This window comes from Budorcas taxicolor, chromosome 3 (genome assembly GCF_023091745.1).
Source record: "Budorcas taxicolor isolate Tak-1 chromosome 3, Takin1.1, whole genome shotgun sequence".
Classification (NCBI taxonomy): domain Eukaryota; kingdom Metazoa; phylum Chordata; class Mammalia; order Artiodactyla; family Bovidae; genus Budorcas; species Budorcas taxicolor.
Genome location: NC_068912.1, coordinates 112,805,558 through 112,825,064, shown reverse-complemented (window position 1 = coordinate 112,825,064; position 19,507 = coordinate 112,805,558). Strand labels below are relative to the sequence as shown.

The 19,507-nt window shown below is 48.7% G+C and overlaps 1 protein-coding gene across 1 annotated transcript in view; it reads left to right on the top strand.

Moving 5' to 3' along the window:
- The first annotated feature begins 13,299 nt into the window (after positions 1-13,299).
- NGEF (neuronal guanine nucleotide exchange factor) overlaps positions 13,300-19,507 on the top strand; it is a 45,387-nt gene continuing 39,179 nt past the window's right edge. Inside the window, exons 1-2 of the mRNA XM_052637708.1 lie at positions 13,300-13,413; positions 14,115-14,257. Coding sequence (XP_052493668.1) covers positions 13,307-13,413; positions 14,115-14,257 — 250 coding nt within the window. The 5' untranslated portion in view covers positions 13,300-13,306. The remainder of the gene's footprint in view (positions 13,414-14,114; positions 14,258-19,507) is intronic.

Here is a 19,507-nt window from a genome sequence, read left to right as displayed (position 1 = left end):
CAAACCTCCATCCATAGTTCTTCAGGCACACTGTTAACTAGATCTAATTCCCTGAATCTATTCATTACCTCCACTGCATATTCATAGGGGATTTGATTCAAGTCATTCCTGGCTGGCCTAGTCATTTTCCCCACTTTCTTTAAGCCTGTCTTTTGCTATGAGAAGCTGATGATCTGAGCCACAGTCGGCTCCAGGTCTTGTTTTTGCTGACTGTATACAGCTTCTCCATCTTCTTTGGATGGGTCTGTAGGGGGACACAAACAGTCTGGGGCTTCGCTGGTGCTGCTGCTGCTGCTGCCAAGTCACTTCAGTCGTGTCCGACTCTGTGCGACCCCATAGATGGCAGCCCCCCAGGCTCCTCTGTCCCTGGGATTCTCCAGGCAAGAACGCTGGAGTGGGTTGCCATTTCCTTCTCCAATGCATGAAGTGAAAAGGGAAAGTGAAGTCGCTCAGTCGTGTCCGACTCCTTGCAACCCCAAGGACTGCAGCCTACCAGGCTCCTCCGTCCATGGCATTTTCCAGGCAAGAATACTGGAGGTGGGTGCCATTGCCTTCTCCTTCCCTGGTGGCTCAGCAGTTTAAAAAAAAAAAAAATCTGCCTTCAACGCAAGAGACACAGGAGATGTGGTTTTTATTCCTGGATCGGGAAGATCCCCTGGAGTTGGGCATGGCAATCCACTCCAGTATTCTTACCAGGAAAATCCCATGGACAGAGGAGCCTGGTGGGCTACAGTTCAGGGGGTCGCACAGAGTCAGACACAACTGAAGCAACTGAGCACGCACGCACACACTTGGTCCATTGAACTTGTGTGGTTCTGTTAGTTACGGGCTAGTTCCCTTCCATATGAGGTCGGACAGTTTTGCTCTCCCATCAGCAATGCACAAGCGCCTGTATTATCCCCTGAAGATTTTCATGTTGGTCATAGCAGAAATTTCAGTGCACTCCATCTTTAAGACACACACAGTCAATGGAGATTAACAGCCTGTGAAGGAAACGGAGGCCTTGGGTTAAGAAGGGACACTGTGTATGCTCAGGTGCTCTCAACAGGAAGGAATTTTCCGGTTCTATTCTGTCATTTCTCTGACTCACAGTGTCAACGAGGCTTTCCTCCTGGTAAAAATCCATCACTTCTTACAGAAAACACTCAACTGATGACAGGTTAGAGTCTCCTTCTTTTTAAAGAACAAATGCTAATTTCAAATGCAAGAATGCTGAGCTTAAGACCCCCGTCTGAGACTCCTTACAAAAGACCCTCATTGTTAGGAAGAAAAGAGAGACAAATAAGGACCATCTTACCCTGAGCCTAACAAAGAAACAGGCCTCGAGATCCCGCTGACTCTGTGACAAATAAAAGCTACTCCAAGGGCTGAGCAACACATTAGAAATAGCAATAATTTAGCATGCAATCTTTACTGTGTGGAAAAAATGAGACACGGGTTTAAAATTAGGAAAAGAAGCATCAACTGGTCAGCTCAGGGGAGGGGTGAAAACAAATAGGTAAAGAAACAAGAATGAAATTTCACTTCTCTGCTTGTAAGCTGCTGTTTCCCCCAGGAAATGATGGTATTTCAGCTACCAGTACACTCACTTGCTTAGGGAGTAGCAAGGAGAGGAGGTTGAGGAAAGGGTTTGTGAACATATCTCTGACTGTAATTTACTGAGAAACTGGGAAGAGACCAAAAGAACGCCTGTGCTTTCAAGCCTCCTCCACGTCACCTTCATTCGGCGATGATGTCTTGAATGTCCAGGATGCACAAGGTCTCTGCTGACATAGTTGGGGGGGAGGGAAGCATTAGTCAGGCTGAGGCCTGTCTCCATGCACAGTCCAAGAGGACAGAGAACTCATTCTCCAAGAAAATGATCACACCTCAAGAGCAGCCCTGGTGAAGTGCTACAGGAGATCCTTAGCCATGGGATGGGATGCAGGGTGGGCTTCATGGAGGAGGTGGCGTTTAAGCCAGCGCACTTGGGATACAGCCATTCAGGAGGGCAGGGAAAGGCTTGTGATGTTAGGAGAACTGCCTTTTACTGGAGGCAGTCATTTCTCTGATGACTGCTTTAATGAGACCAGGACTTCAGTGGGGAAAAAAAAGCAGCATTCTGGTTTGGAGTGTACACGTGGGTTTGTGGAAGATAATGGGGGATTTCTGGGGGGAAAAGACTATTTATACAACCAGGCAGATCAGAATATCAGGTAAGTGCTTTAATTTTAGAGATGCCAGGAAGTAATCTACTGTAAAACTTAAATTCGTGAGTCTTTGGAAACTGAAGAGCTTTTTAAAAGATAGGTTTATGTAATGAATTGAGTTGTTTTTCCCCCAAGTACATCTAGAGAATGTACCCTAATGAACTGTACTCAGCTCCCCTTTTCAACTTCATCAGGACTCCCTATGGTCATATGAACACTTCAAACTCATGTTCTAAGGGTATGCCCACTAAGGGATTGATGTTTTCAAGTAATTTTTTCCCCCTTATTACATAAGTGACACATTTATTGCAAAAAAAAAAAATTGTTTTAAACACATATGAGTTAAAAGATGAAAATTCCCTCAGAATCTGACCGATCAACTACTAGTACTATGAAATATTCTTCCAGTCCTTTTCAAACGTATAAGTATGCTTAAAAGTCTATAAAGTCTAACTCTATAAACAAAATAAGATTGTACTACCATCCAGGTTGGGAATCTACTTTTCTAGTCAATATATTCTGGGCATCTTTCCAGATTTTTCAGAAATCATTTCAGGGACTTCTCTGGTGGTCCAGGGGTTAAGAATCCACCTTGCATGCAGGGGACACAGGTTTGATCCCTGCCTGGGGAACTAAGATCCCACCTGCCAAGGAAACACTGAAGCACACCTCACTGTGTGCTGCAATGAAGAACTGGCCTGCCCCAGCTAAGACACGATGCAGCCAGATAAGTGAATATTTTTTTAATGAATAAATAAAAGTATGTTCTCTGCTCCAACAAAAAAATATCACTTTAATGATATTTTACAGACATGTCATAATTTTTTTTCTTTTTTTAAAAATTTTATATAGGAATATAGCCAATTAACAATGTTGTGATAGTATCAGGTGAACAGCGAAGGGCCTCAGCCATACATATGTATGTATCCATTCTCCCCAAACTCCCCTCCCATCCAGGCAGCCACCTAACAATGGCCGGGCTTCCCTGTGCTGTGCAATCAGTCCTTGTTGATTATCCATTTTAAATACTGCAGTGTGTACAGAGATGTCAAAATTTAAATGGTCAATCTCCTATTATTGGACAGTTAGGCTACTCCAACTATTCCATTATGATAAATAACACCATAATAAACATTCTTATCACTAACTTTTCACATAGATTCCTACGGTTCATTAGGATACATTCCTAGAAGTACAATCTCTTTGGGCTTCCCTGGTGGCTCAGAGGTTAAAGCGTCTGCCTACAATGAAGGAGACCTGGGTTCGATCCCTGGGTCAGGAAGATCCCCTGGAGGAGGAAATGGCAACCCACTCCAGTATTCTTGCCTGGAGAATCCCATGGACAGAGGAGCCTGGTGGGTTGCAGTCCTCGGGGTCGCAAAGAGTTGCCAAAGAGTATGAACATTTGCAGATTCACAAAGTGAATGCCCTCTAGAAAGGTTGCATCAACTCACACGTCCACCTCCAGAAGCAAACAAGAGTTCACAAGGCTTGGCTAACACTGGCTGATCGGTTTTTTAATTCTTTGACTTCTGTGTATCTGATATGATTTTGCAATATCTTGCTTCGTCTTTATTATAACATTCCTTTGTTTATTGCACACTGTGGTCACCAGTTCCCTTATTTCAGAGCCTTCAAATAGATACTCCCAACAGTAGTCAAAAGCTTTGAATTCCTGGGATGAAAGGCATTTTTGTCAACATGGTGATGGGCAGTCAGGGCCTGGAAGCAGGCACCCTGTCTGGTAGGGCACCTCATCCAAGCCTGTAATAGCTCCTGTAAAGTGACCAGTCTCTACCAAAGACTTCTTGGTCTTTTTATGAGACTCTAAATTCTTGAACGTTTAGTCCTGGTGACTCAACATAGAACATTCTTTCTAGTAGATGTTAAGGGCAAGGTGGTTTGTTTCAGCAGGAAATAAGTTTTTGCTCTACTTACTTCTTGCTAAAGAAAGCATTTCTCTAAAATCCAATTATTCGCAATTTTCAAGGAACAATGTATGAACAACGTCTAGTTATTAATTTTGTCAACTATTAATATATGCTTTGCCTTCAAGCCTATTGTATTTCTGAATGGACATCTTTTTCCTTCTGGTGTCATACCTTAAATAATTTTACTACATTTGGTTAATAGTTAAGGCAATGCATTCTCCATTACAATAAGTGCTGCTGCTGCTGCTAAGTCACTTCAGTCGTGTCTGACTCTGTGCGACCCCATAGACGGCAGCCCACCAGGCTCCCCCGTCCCTGGGATTCTCCAGGCAAGAACACTGGAATGGGTTGCCATTTCCTTCTCCAAACAGTAAGTGCAGACTTCCAAATAATAATAATAATATCATTTTCTATGTGTATAGCATACTATAGTTTACAAAATGGTCTACTTAATATAGGACTAAATTAGATCTAACTATATTATTTGTAAAGTGATTTAAAATGATTAAATGTCTAAATGGAAGGAACTAGGGTATTAATGCCTTCACAGTTTGAGTTCCAACTAAGAGTGTATAAATCCTAATGGCTACAATCTAACATGTAACTGATGTGTACAGAGGCAACTCACAATCTCATTTTATCCAAATTTCATCCTCAACATATCTTGGAAATAACCACATTTTCCCTTCAGTTCAGTTCAGTCGCTCAGTCATGTCCGACTCTGCGACCCCATGAATCGCAGCACGCCAGGCCTCCCTGTCCATCACCAACTCCCGGAGTTCACTCAGACTCACGTCCGTCGAGTCCGTGATGCCATCCAGCCATCTCATCCTCTGTCGTCCCCTTCTCCTCCTGTCCCCAATCCCTCCCAGCATCAGAGTCTTTTCCAATGAGTCAACTCTTTGCATGAGATGGCCAAAGTACTGGAGTTTCAGCTTTAGCATCATTCCTTCCAAAGAAATCCCAGGGCTGATCTCCTTCAGAATGGACTGGTTGGATCTCCTTGCAGTCCAGGGGACTCTCAAGAGTCTTTTCCAACACCACAGTTCAAAAGCATCAATTCTTCGGCACTCAGCCTTCCTCACAGTCCAACTCTCACATCCATACATGACCACAAGAAAAACCATAGCCTTGACTAGATGGACCTTAGTCGGCAAAGTAATGTCTCTGCTTTTGAATATGCTATTTAGGTTGGTCATAACTTTTCTTCCAAGGAGTAAGTGTCTTTTAATTTCATGGCTGCAGTTACCACCTGCAGTGATTTTGGAGCCCAAAAAAATAAAGTCTGACACTGTTTCCACTGTTTCTCCATCTATTTCCCATGGAGTGATGAGACCAGATGCCATGATCTTCGTTTTCTGAATGTTGAGCTTTAAGCCAACTTTTTCACTCTCCTCTTTCACTTTCATCAGGAGGCTTTTTAGTTCCTCTTCATTTTCTGCCATAAGGGTGGTGTCACCTGCATATCTGAGGTTATTGATATTTCTCCTGGCAATCTTGATTCCAGCTTGTGTTTCTTCCAGTCGAGCGTTTCTCATGGTGTACTCTGCATAGAAGTTAAATAAGCAGGGTGACAATATACAGCCTTGACGTACTCCTTTTCCTATTTGGAACCAGTCTGTTGTTCCATGTCCAGTTATAACTGTTGCTTCTTGACCTGCATACAGATTTCTCAGGAGGCAGATCAGGTGGTCTGCTATTCCATCTCTTTTAGAATTTTCCACAGTTTATTGCGATCCACACAGTCAAAGGCTTTGGCATAGTCAATAAAGCAGAAATAGATGTTTTTCTGGAACTCTCTTGCTTTTTCCATGATCCAGCAGATGTTGGCAATTTGATCTCTGGTTCCTCTGCCTTTTCTAAAACCAGCTTGAACATCAGGAAGTTCACGGTTCACGTATTGCTGAAGCCTGGCTTGGAGAATTTTGAGCATTACTTTACTAGCATGTGAGATGAGTGCAATCGTGCAGTAGTTTGAGCATTCTTTGGCATTGCCTTTTTTTGGGATTGGAATGAAAACTGACCTTTTCCAGTCTTGTGGCCACTGCTGAGTTTTCCAAATTTGCTGGCATATTGAGTGCAGCACTTTCGCAGCATCATCTTTCAGGATTCGAAACAGCTCAACTGGAATTCCATCACCTCCACTAGTTTTGTTCGTAGCAATGCTTTCTAAGGCCCACTTGACTTCACATTCCAAGATGTCTGGCTCTAGATGAGTGATCACACCATCGTGATTATCCGGGTCGTGAAGATCTATTTTGTACAGTTCTTCTGTGTATTCTTGCCACCTCTTCTTAATATCTTCTGCTTCTGTTAGGTCCAGACCATTTCTGTCCTTTATTGAGCCCATCTTTGCATGGAATGTTCCCTTGGTATCTCTCATTTTCTTGAAGAGTTCTCTAGTCTTTCCCATTCTGTTCTTTTCCTCTATTTCTTTGCATTGATCACTGAAGAAGGCTTTCTTATCTCTTCTTGCTATTCTTTGGAACTCTGCATTCAGATGCTTTTATCTTTCCTTTTCTCCTTTGCTTTTCACCTCTCTTCTTTTCACAGCTATTTGTAAGGCCTACCCAGACAGCCATTTTGCTTTTTTGCATTTCTTTTCCAGGGGGATGGTCTTGATCCCTGTCTCCTGGACAATGTCACGAACCTCATTCCATAGTTCATCAGGCACTCTATCTATCAGATCTAGGCCCTTAAATCTATTTCTCACTTCCACTGTATAATCATAAGGGATTTGATTTAGGTCATACCTGAATGGTCTAGCAGTTTTCCCTACCTTCTTCAATTTTAGTCTGAATTTGGCAATAAGGAGTTCATGATCTGAGCCACAGTCAGCTCCTGGTCTTGTTTTTGATGACTGTATAGAGCTTCTCCATCTTTGGCTGCAAAGAATATAATCAATCTGATTTCGGTGTTGACCATCTGGTAATGTCCATGTGTAGAGTCTTCTCTTGTGTTATTGGAGGAGGGTGTTTGCTATGACCAGTGCATTTTCTTGGCAAAACTCTATTAGCCTTTGCCCTGCTTCATTCTGCATTCCAAGGCCAAATTCGCCTGTTACTCCAGGTGTTTCTTGACTTCCTACTTTTGCATTCCAGTCCCCTATAATGAAAAGGACATCTTTTTCTCACTTCACCAAAACAGTGAATCCAGTTTTCATAGGTTTTTTGATTCACCACAGCAGGTCAGTTACAGCCTCAACACTTGATGCATCAAACCCCAGAAGCCTGCTAGTTCCCAAAGAGGTCAGTTAAAGAAATATCTTCATTAACCAAAGAAAGGCAAGATGTAATACCAAGGGCGTATTAGCTATAATATAATATTAGCTATACTCAACAACTGCAGAAGAAAGACGGCAACAGAACAGCTATCAACTTCCCCACATTTTTTGATTCCCTGACTGTTTCCCGATCACTCCTGGATGGGCAGGATGCTGGAGATGCAGAGATAAACGACGTCTTCAGAGCTGCCCCATCCCCACACCTCAGGTCCCTAGGAAGAGGAACCATGAAAGTGGGTGATAACAGGGGAGAGCAAGCAGAGCAAAGACAGAGCTGTGGTTGCTCTCGGGGTGACTCAGCTCCCTGGGTCAGAATGGATGCCGTGATATCTCATTTTTTTTTTTGACTAGTAATGAAGGTTAAAACACCAATCATTTCCCACCATTTCAGCCTTTGGGACATCTTCTTTTTACAACTGACGGTTCAGATCTCTTGCCAATATTTGATTGAGTATTTCTGCTTGTTTTTCCCTTGCTGATTTTGGAGACCTTTATCATAGGTATAGTGAATATCTTCTCTCATTCTGGGAGAGAGAAGCCACTCCAGGCTGCACCTTAACTCCATTAGCAAGGAAGTACCAGCAAGGTACTGGGGTGGGGGAGGTCACTGAAGACAGCAGATGGGTGGAAACAGATGTGTTTGAGGAAAACTAACCCGCCAGCTGTGTATGGGGCAGACTGAGGGAGAGAAAAAGAGATGAAGAAAACTGAAGGCTGTAAGAGGAACATAGTCACCGTCCTCTAGCTGGGTTCAAGGTTTGCAAAGTTGGGGACAGCCCACAAGACCCTCATCAGTTCCAAAATTCATGAGAAGGACTCAGGGCTATTACTTACGATTATGGTTTATTACAGTGAAAAGCTACAGTTTTAAATCAGACAAGGGTAGAGATGCACAGTACAGCATCTGGGAAAGTTCCAGTCGGAACTTTCAGCTGTCTTGTCCCTATGAAACTGCAGACAGAGCCAACGTCCCTGGGGAAGAGTATGTGACAATGCTGCCAGCCAGGAAGCTCCTTTGGGCCTGGGCGCCCAGGCTTTCTACTTGGGCTCCATCAGCTAGAACTGACTGGGTACCCAAGTGGCTGACCACCATCCTCAGCCCCTCTGGAGGCTGAGCTGTTGTCACACAGCCCGAAGCCTCTACCTTATCTGATGTGGCCCCAGCCCCTGGGTAAGCAAAGACACTCTTTAGCCAATTCCAATGGCTTACTAAGTCACCTCCCAGGAGCCCAAGGAAAAGGTCAGACCTCTCTTTAGGTAAGATTAATAAACAGGGATAAACTGATTGTCTTTGAAACATTTCCATAACATGTGACGATCCCACATTTACAAATGAGCCTCATGGTAAAAAGCAAGGAAAAATCTCCACCTCCACATCACCAGTAAAATACTTCCAACTATGCAACAGAAGAATCTACTTTCAGAAGCATTTTCTTGGGGGGAAATCATCTTATCTCACCAACTCGTTGGAATGAGTTTGAGCAAGCTCCGGGAGTTGGTGATGGGCAGGGAAGCCTGGCGTGCTGCAGTGCAAGGGGTTGCAAAGAGTCAGCCACTCCTGAGCAGCTGGACTGAACTGAATGGCTTCTCTTGGAGCTGCAGTGAGAGACACTACGTCTTGTCCTTTTCCTAACTGTCCTAACTTGGGAGGTCCACTTAGCTTCTGTGGATTGACGGCTGGCACTGCCTCTCTGGTTTAAATGTGTTGATTTTCAAGGCAACTGAAAAAGTCTTAAGAGTGACAAAAATAAATTGTGTTTATTGATTTAAAATATATAGTTAATTAAGAGTTAGCAAGTACCTGTTTTTAGAAGATTTTAAGTGTATATTTGAGGATTATCTTCTCACTACAGAATCACTTTCCAATTAGATTCAAGCATACAGATGCATTTTAACGTTTAGTAATCTGGTGGTATATCATATGACCTTAAATTCTTGAAAAGTATTTATTTATTCGTTTCTTTTACTTGACTGCATGAGATCTTTCCTTTCCACGCACAGGCTCTCTAGCTGTGCCATTCAGGTTTAGTTGTCCGGAGGCACGTGGGATCGCAACAAGTTCCCCAACAAGGGATCAAACTGAGTCCCCTGCACTGGAAGGCGGATTCTCAACCACTGAACCACCAGGGAAGTCCCCCTAAAAATACTTAGAATAAGAAAACAGAAATTTGCAGTTCCTTGTCCCACACAGTGCAGTCTTGACTCGCTAGCACAGACTTCCAAAATCGGCCACTAGCCAGCCTTGGGATCTTGGGTTTGTCATCTCAGCCCTCTGGTTCTGCTTCTTCTTTTTCAAAATAAGATCTGGAGCAGATCATTTCTAAGCTTCCTTCTGCTTTTAACAATTCTCCCTCAGAATAAATTTAACATTTTATAAACATGAAATGTTATGTTTTGTAAACATAGATAAGAACTCCTGAAGGCTGAGGTTGCTACATACATAAGAATCCACTTTGTTTCTAATATTTACCTTTTATAACCCAAAGTAATAAATAATCTTTAGATAAAATACATAAAAATTAAAAAAAATTTTTTAAGAAACATATCATTAATTCCTTAACAAACATTTACAGAGCAACAACTATGGACTAATGGAGCATAAATACTTGAAATATTTATCTGTACTTTATTTTGTGAATGATTCAGAACAAAATGTCAGTTAGAGATTTTAATAATAGCCTGCCCAGTAAGCACCAAGTGTGATAGAAAATAGAACATGGGGAATGGAATGTAGCTTCAGGTGCTATGCCTTCAGAACTCAGTGACTTTCTAAACTGATTTTATAATTAGAAGGATATTTTTAGCTTATTTTTCAATTGGAAGGTTTTATTATACTCATCTTAATATACATAATTTCACTTGAATATTTTCTGATTTTAAAATAAGGCATCTTTCCCCCTCGGTGCAGCACTATGTTCCCAGGTTCCGTTTAGTTTTATACCAGGTTTCAGGGGTGCTGAAACTGCGCAAAGCAGCCCGTCCCAGTGACTGCCCACCCACTGCACCTCCTGGGACCCTGAGGAAAGACACCAGGACGCCAGGGAGACCAGTGCCTGTCTCTTTGTAGGGACAGCCCCATTCACCTCGAATACAGTGCCAGGCAGTGCCGCCGGGTACACGGAGCTAAAGGCCCAGGGGCGATGCCCTAGGGAGCCTCAACCAGGAAGGGTGAGGACTTAGGGGGTGGAGTGGGCAGAGTCTTAGCAGAGGAAGTTGGCAAGGAGCGGCATACCTGGTAAAGAGCCTGTTACAGAGCCAGCAGGTGGCCTTCACCCACAGGGGTTGGGACCCCAACAGAGGTTTGTAAGCAGAGAAGAGACAAAAGCAGACCCATAGGTTAAAAGGGGGACAGAGAGAAGGCTGGACAGAAAGAGTGAAAGTGAAAGTGACTCAGTTGTGTCTGACTCTTTGCGACCCCGTGGACTATAGAGTCCGTGATGTTCTCCAGGGCAGAATACTGGAGTGGAGCCTTTCCCTTCTCCAGGGGATCTTCCTAACCCAGGGATGGAACCCAGGTCTCCCTCACTGCAGGTAGATTCTTTACCAGCTGAGTCACAAGGGAAGCCTGAACAGAGGGCGGGGGGTGGGGGGGTGGGGGGGTGTTCCAAATACCAAAGAGGGGACTGCTTTGAAAGCCTTTAGGGATTCAAGGGACTCAGTGAGTCATTGACCAGGGGGGTGACATGATGTACAAGAGCACTCGAGGCTGGCTGAGCACTCAAGGCTGGCTCTGGGTTCTGCCTGGTCTCCTGGTTGGCTGGGGAGGCATCCAGCAGGGGGAATGTGCGCACTGGTGGAGTATTTAGCAGACATTCGGTGGAGATGGCCAGTTGACAGATGAGAGTGCAGAGCTCGAGAGAGGGCTGTCTGGAGATACTCAGAATGAATCGAGGAAGGGAGGGGCTCGGGTTGGAAAGAGAGATGACCAGATGGTTGTCGTGCAAATATCCTGAGGCCTTAAGGGCAAGAAGAGACCAGACCTGTCCGTTCTGGCCCTTCGCAGGGGAATGGGGCTACAAGGCAGCTATAGGAACCGGTTTGTGTCAGCCTAAACACCTATTGTTGAATGGAATGTGCCCGGATTGCCAGGGGCACCCGCTGTAGCCTGTGTAGGGGAGTTAGTTCCCTCCAGGCAAGAAGAACTGACTCATTTGAAAAGACCTTGATGCTGGGAAAGATTGAAGGCAGGAGAAGGGGACGACAGAGGATGAGATGATTGGATGGCATCAGCGACTCAATGGACATGAGCTTGAGTAGACTCCGGAAGTTGGTAAGGGACAGGGAAGCCTGGCCTGCTGCAGTCCTTGGGGTCGCAAAGAGTGGGACACGATTATGCGACTGAACTGAACTGAACTGAACTGAGGCAAGAAGGCCCCTTCCTAAAATGTTTTCTCACCTTTGCTGTGAGCTCTAGGCAGCTGGCCAAGGATGCATTAATACCCAATGGCTAACTAGTCAGTGAACCCCTCCCACCAGGAGTATTTGCATCAAAAAATGGGAAATTTGTTAATTTAAACAAATGCCCCGTGGGAGGACCGTGCAGGGGAAGGTGGGGAGATTTTCCACTCTGGTCTACATTGTACTGACCTGCCCCCAGGTACCGTTCGGAGAGCTGGGTAGGTCTTGGCCCACAGAGACGGCTGTCGGGCATCCACACCGCCCAGAGGAGCGGCGAGAGGGGAGGGCTGCGCGCAGAAAAGGACTCCGGAGATTGCAGCCACTTGTCTTGCTGGACTTGGAGTCGGGTTTTGGAGTCTTCCCTCTAGATTTCTACTTCACACCCGACCGCTCCCACTCCCCTCCACTCCAGTTCCCCGTGTTTGCTCTCGTGTTTGCTCTCGGTATCCCTAAGCGAGCTGAACTAGCTAACACGGAGGCTGTTGTTGTTCAGTTGCTAAACGTGGCTGACTCTTTGCGACCCCGTGGACTGTAGCCTGCCAGATTTCTCTGTCCATGGGATTTTCCAGGCAAGAATACTGGAATGGGTTGCCATTTCCTCCTCCAGGGGATCTTCCATAGCCAGGGATCGAACCCACATCTCTTGCTTGGTGGGCAGTTTTCTTTACCACTGAGCCAGCCACCACGGAAGCCCTTCCGAAAGTCAGTGTGAGCGGGCAGGGGAACTGACTGGAGGGCTGAGGACACTTTGCTCCGCCTCCTCTCGCTCCCCTGTACCCATCCCGGGCCGCCAAGGCCTCGGGGTACCTGGGGGCAGCCAGACTCCTCCGTGAGAGGCCTCGGCGCTGGCCCCCTCTCCACAGTCTGGTCAGCAGCAGACGCCCTCGAGGGTCCCTCTCGGGGCTGGACCCGGGGCGGCAGAGGCGGGGGTCTCCTGGCCGGTCCCTGGGAAGGACCGCAGAGGATGTGCGGCGTGGGCAACGCAGGGGTTCGAGGGCGAACCGGGCAGAGGGTCACCTCGCCCCTACCTTCCAAGCTCGCCTCGCTGTCTGGCGAGGTCTGGCTAGATGTCGAGGAAGGGCCGAGAAGACCAAGATCGCAGCGCGCCGGCCCCCACTCATCCTGCCCTCCAAGTCTCCTCTGGCGGGGCAAGGCCCGCGGCCGAGGAGGGAGGCGCGGATCCGGCGGGAAGGTCCCGGGCCGCAGCCGGCGCCCTGTGGGCCCGGGTCGCGACGGGTCCAGGCTCCCCCGCCCGGCTGCCGCGGCCTCGCCCCCGCCGCGCGCGCCCCTCCCGCCTCCCCCGTTGCCGTGGCAACCCCGGGAGCCTCCAGGCGCGCGCCCGCCCGCCCGCCTGCTGGAGCGCTCGGCGGCGGCGGCGGCGGCTCAGGCTCGAGCCGGGCGCGCGGAGACCCGGCTCCGGAGCCCATTCGTCGCCCCCGGCGCGGCTCGGGGCCCCCAGCGCGGCTCCCGACCCGGCCCCAGAGCCGGCCTGGCTGCCGGCCCTCATGGAGCTGCTGGCCGCAGCCTTCAACGCCGCCTGCGCCGTGGACCACGACAGCTGCACCTCGGAGAGCGACGCGCGCGACTCAGCGGCGGGACACCTGCCCGGCAGGTGAGGACGAGCGGCCGTGCCGACCCCCGAGCGCCGCCGCTGCGCGTCTGTGGCCCCAACTCGCGTCTCCGGCCAGGGACGCCTACCCGAACGGCGTGTCCCCCGCACCCCTCCCCGCGGACCCCGCCGCCCCGCACTGCCCCCCGCGGCCCCCCGTCGTGCCGGCACGCCGCCTGGGGTCCGGGGTGCACCCCAGCCGGACACCCTGGGCCCCGTCCCGGCCGCCTCCCGCGCCCTCTCCCGGGCGCCCCGGGCGCACGCGTCCCGTTGGGCTCCCAGTCTGCGCGCCGCGTGGCCCTGGGGCGGGCGCTCCCCGGAGGGCACAGGGGGCCGTGTGACCGCGCGCGGCGCGGGGTGCGCAGTGCGCGCAGGGCTCCTGGCCGCGGGACCCGTCGGGGCGGCCGCTCGGCGCCGCGGGGCGGGCAGGGCGCGCCAAGTTTCCGACGCCTGCCCGCGAGCTCCGAAAACATGAAGGTCTGGGCGGGCTGGGGTGGGAATGAATCACCCGGTCGCGCCCTGGTGTGGTGACAGAAAGGGCCTGTGGAGCGCGCTCGGCCGGGAGGGGCGGCGGCGGCTGCGGCCGCTCGGCCTGGACATCCCGGGCAGAGTCCAGCTGGCCAGGGCCGCCCGTGCGGACGCCTCTCGCGGGCTGGCCGAGGTGGGTCGCTGCTTAAAAATAACACGCCCTGCCCCTCCTACAGCGAGTCGTCCTCCACCCCGGGAAATGGGGCCACGCCCGAGGAGTTCCCGGCCCTCGCCGACAGCCCCACCACGCTCACCGAGGCCTTGCAGATGATCCACCCTATTCCCGCCGACTCCTGGAGAAACCTCATCGAGCAAATAGGTGGGTGCCTCCGGCGGCGGCGCGGCGTCCCTGGGGGGAATCGGAGGGCTCCTGGTGGGCTCAGGGTTCCCTGCTCCTGGAATGCCGTTGCGTTTCACCTGGGCAGAACGCACCTGACAAGGAAGGTTATTAACATGTTTGGCGCTAATGGTTCCATGCAAAACTGCCGCATGTTACTAGTAAGCTGTATAACTGGGCTTGAGCAAATGTGTTTCTTTCCTGCTCCCTTGGACAGGTGTACTTGCCCAGCTCTTTCCTGGGCAAGGAGGGCTCTCTGTCCTCTTATCTCTTCTGCCAGGAAGTCCAGGGGTGAAGTGCTTCTGGGCCATGCAGGAGGGAGGGCTCGGTGAGCCACCCCCGCCATCCCAGGGGCCTGGGGTAGACCTGGAAAGGCAGAGGAGTCTGCGAGGCAGGGCGGGGTGGGGCGGGGAGGGGAGGGGGCGCGGGTCTCTGCAGAGAGTCAGGCTGACTGGAGCCATTCTGGGAGGAAAAGCAGTGACCACCTTGGCTCCCGGGAGGAGAGATACAGTAGAGAGAAGGTGGGGGCCTCGGAGGCCCCCACCCTCACTCCCCGGGTTAGGGAGAGAAGCCTGGTTCCACCTGCCTACCCAGAGTGTGGCTGGAAGTCTGGGGCACAGCCTGCCTGTCCAGCTGCCACACAGCTGCAGCTGAGACTCTGTGAAAGCAGATGGTGGAGTGAGAAGGCATCCCAAGAACCCGAGGACTTGCATTTAAAAGTCAAGAACTATTGATGACGTCGAACTAGTTCTCATCGTCCTCACCAGAGAGGGCCGTGAGTAGGTAACGTGGGGAATGGGGCGGCCTCGAGATCTTTCTGCTCTTTGGTGTTGTCAGAGCAGAGTTTATCACTGGAATTAAAATTTTGACTTGCAAATGTCTTTCCCTAAATTGATCATCATTGTCCCTCATGCCAAACACTCAGGCAGACACAAAGTGTCTCTGGTAGAAGAGGGCTTCCTTTGCCCTGGGATACCGGCGTTTAGGAGACTTTTCAGGCAAGTTCCCTCCTCCCCTGGCTGGGGTTTTTCTGGACTGAACCCTGGGAGGAACTGAGCCCCTGCAAAGCTGAGGGTGGAGCGCTACACAGTTAAGCCTTGCCAGACTCCAGGGATTTTGTTCCCAGCCCCCTGCATGTGGGGCTGGGTGGTGGCGGCTTTTCCCTTTGTTTGCTGGGGCAAATGGAGAGGGGCTGTTCTGAGGACAGGCACCCACAAAAATCCTTTTGTCCCACCTCGGTCACGTTGCCCTTTATAGCGAAGAGGGCCACCGCGGCCTCAGCATACGCTGGGAGCCTTGACTTCCACCCTCCAGAAAGGGATACCTCTGGCTGGGATCAACGTCAGAACTAGGAAGGAAATCGGGGTGGGGGTGGGGAGATCCGTGCCTCGAATTACGGAGAGAGGCTCCCTTCTGCAGCGTGGGCATGCGGAGACCTCCTTCCTGAAGAGCCAGCGGCGTCAGCTCAAGGCTGGGAGTTGGAAGCCCTGAACCGGGGTACTGCGCTCCTCCTGGCCCTGTTGTTTCCTGCTGTGGTGAGCAGTGGAGACTGACATCCCCAGGCGTTTCTCCCACCATGGCCTGGTGTCATGGTGAATATGTTTCTGGCTTCTGGGCTGGGTCCCGGGTAGGTGCTCAACAGATGTGCTGAACACGCAGGGCCAAGGCTGCCTCCTTCTCACATCCTTCATCCTCGACTCGAGGCCTATGCCAAGCAGATTCCTACAAGAGGCCAGCTGCTCCCACTTAGCTCAGTGAATGAAGGGGATTCTTTGCCAGGTATCAGGAGAGGACAACACGTTCCTAAAGACGCAGAGTTAAGAGGGAAGGAAAGTGGGAAGACGCTGGGCATTTATGCACCACTGTGTTGGACTGCGGCGGCTCCCACTCAGGCCAGGACAGAATGATGTCAAGACTGTGTGTGGCATGGTATACAGTTGTCGTTGTCATTGCTGGTGGCCCTGAAGATCATAGACCTCAAGGCCCTGTGATTGTGCATGTGTGTGTTTGCATGTGCACACGTGCGTATGTGTCCTGTGGTTGTCTCTGGCACCTAGCAAATGCTTGGTGCCTAGGAAGTCCTCACTAAAAATTAAAATTCCCTGCCCTTTGGAAGTTTCTATCTGAAGAATTCAAAGAAAAAAAAAGATTCTCTTCGAAAAGTAAGATTTTGAAGGACTCCAGGAGCCTTGCTTATCCTCCTTCTGCAGGGCAGCATGGCCAGCCTGATATAGATCATTTTAATTAGGAGAGATGAGAACTGAGCCTTCTAATTCTGCTTGGATATAACACCAGGTGCAGGCTTTTACAGGTAAAGTTAATTTTGCTTAATGAATGTACAAAATTGAAAAACATGATGCATCATCAGTATGTCTCAAATACGAAACTTGATCAGCTAATCTAGTTCCTCAGTTACATCTACTTTGTTTCTATTGTAATCTGAATTTTAAGGCTAATAAACACATTACCCAAAAAAATGGTTACACAGGGTGTCAAGATAATCCTTTGTAATTGCAGTAACGCCAAGAAAACTGGTATTTAAATTCATATGCTGAAGGCTTCAAAAAGAAGTATGAAGTTTTAAGAAAATGCTAAAATTACTTGTATTGGGAGTCTTTGGCTGGGTGTAATAGAATATCCAGCTTAAAAAAAAAATGACATGAAAGAATGAAAGTATTCTGTTTTAATGGGTCCAGGAATGAGGAAGAAAGTTTTGGAGTTGGTTCAAGTCAAACAGTCACCTAGCCCCTTTCCCTCCTCCAGTCTTAGCTTTTGGGCTTCATGTCACCGGATGGCTGCCACAGCTCCACGCCTCACATCCTCAAGCAGCCACATATAAAAACCAATAAATAAATAAAAGCAGCTTGTCCAGGGATCAAACCCGTGTCCTCTGTATTGGCAGGCAAATTCTTAACCACTGGACCACCACGGAAGTTCCCCTGGTTTCTTTCAGTTCACTTCAGTTCAGTTCAGTCGCTCAGTCGTGTCTGACTCTTTTCGACCCCATGGACTGCAGCATGCCAGGCCTCCCTGTCCATCACCAACTCCTGGAGTTCACTCAAGTCCATCGAGTCGGTGATGCCATCCAGCCATCTCATCCTCCATTGCCCCCTTCTCCTCTTGCCCCCAATCCCTCCCAGCATCAGAGTCCTTTCTTTTAAACCTCCATAAAAATAGTATTGAAATCACAGAAGATTAATTGATACAGTGTTGCCAACAATGGTTAGATCTTATGCTCATCACTGAACCGGTTTGTGTAGTGACTTTAAACGTCTGCCATTACAGTTCAGTCTGGGTTGCATTTAGCATAGATTTAGATTTTTTTTTTCATTCCTTTGTCAAATTAACTCCATGTTGTAATCTGCTAGATTCTAAAGTAAAATCACATCATTTTTTAAAAGTAAAGCTATACTAATCATAAAGGAGTTATGATTTAGCATTATGGAGCATAAAAAGCCAAGTAATTTAACCCACACATAATTTATTGGGTTCCTGTTATTTATAAACTATGAATATTATTTATCCAGCCATTTTTGAGGATTTAGAAGAGGGTCTGTTTTTCCCTTCCTTTTTTCTTCAGGTTAGATGTATTTAGCAATTAAAGAAGGAAGAGTAGGTAATATTTATACTGCATTGCGTGAGAAAGTGCTTTACAAGTAGTACACTTATCCCTGTTCGAACTTTCCCAGGAAAATCATCTTTTTTGGGGGGGGGGCGGGCAGTTTGTGCTAGGTCTTAGCTGTGGCACACAGGATCTTTGATATTTGTTGCAGCACGTGGGATCTAGTTCCCTGACCAGGAATTGAACCCAGGCCCCCTGATTGAGAGCGTGGAGTCTTAGCCACTGGACCACCAGGGAGGTCCCCATCTTTGTTTTTATAGATAGAAATATCAAGGGCCCCAATGTTCCCCCAGGCTCCAGACCAGTCCAGCTGCCCTCCAGTTCTCTCTACCTGCGTAGCCATCAGGTGGACCTGCATCTCTCCACCACCCTATCCCCAGTCAGACCCTCCTCCCATGTTCCCCATCTCCTGAATAGGGCCATCAGACCTCCCCTGCCAACTGATCACCCGAATATCACTCGTCGCCCAGCACCAGGCCCCGTCTTACGCCTTGTAACTATCCCTGAATCAGGCACACGGCCCCATCCTTCCCCCACCACGGTGTGTGGGCCTGCATCACCGCTCCCCTGGAGAATGGGCATGGCCTCTTTCTTCCCGTCTGTGGGCCTCCTACGATGTAGACCAGAGCTGCTTGCCCAAGGGGCTTCCCCTGAGGCTTGCCTTTTGCCAGAAGGATAGATAAGACCCTTGGGGTGACCCTCTTCTCTGCCCAGCCTCATCACCAACAGGGCAGCCCCACCTCCCCTCTCCCTGGGCCGGGAGCCTTCTTGCCCCTGAACCTTTCTGCTGCTCCTCTGTGGGGAGACCATCCCCCACCCTGTGGCCAGGACATCCAAAAAGGAATTTTGCCCCGTGGAAATGCTGCATTTTTACTGACTCCTCTGTACCCCAAAATTTCCTTGGAGACTCAGAAGGCACTTATTTCAGATCAGGAAAGTAAATCTAAAAGTACAAAAGAAAAAAAAAAAGAAATGTTTCCCTTTTGAATCATAAGGTTGATGAAATATTGTTTTTTTTTCCTTCAAAATGAGAATTTACAACGACTCCCATTTCACCGATGAATAGACCTGAGTTTTAATACTGAAGCATTTAAGGCTGTGAGAAGCATCCTGCTGGGATGCTGAAACATAATCGGGCCGTTTCCATCGACTCTGCACACATTGGTTATTAACATGACAAGTTCTAGATCCTTGCTGCTTGCTGGTTATGTATGTGAAAAGCATTTATTTGTGCAACTGGATTTTGATTCTATTCAGGGATTTCTTTATACAGAAAGAAAAAATAAACTTATACGTGCAGATCCTTCCCAAGAAATGAAGACAGAGGCAGTTTGTTCAGTGGCCCTTCCCTGAGACCTGTGGGGGCCTGGCTTTCTTTGTGTTTTCATAGGCAAAGCATTTGCCCTTAATCCCTGGTGGCTCAGATGGTAAAGTATCTGCCTGCCACGCAGGAGACCTGAATTCGATCCTTGCGTCAGGAAGATCCCCTGGAAAAGGGACTGGCAAACCCCTCCAGTATTCTTGCCTGGAGAATCCCATGGACAGAGGAGCCTGGCGGGCTACAGTCCATAGGGTCACAAAGAGTCAGACAGGACTGAGCGATTGACACT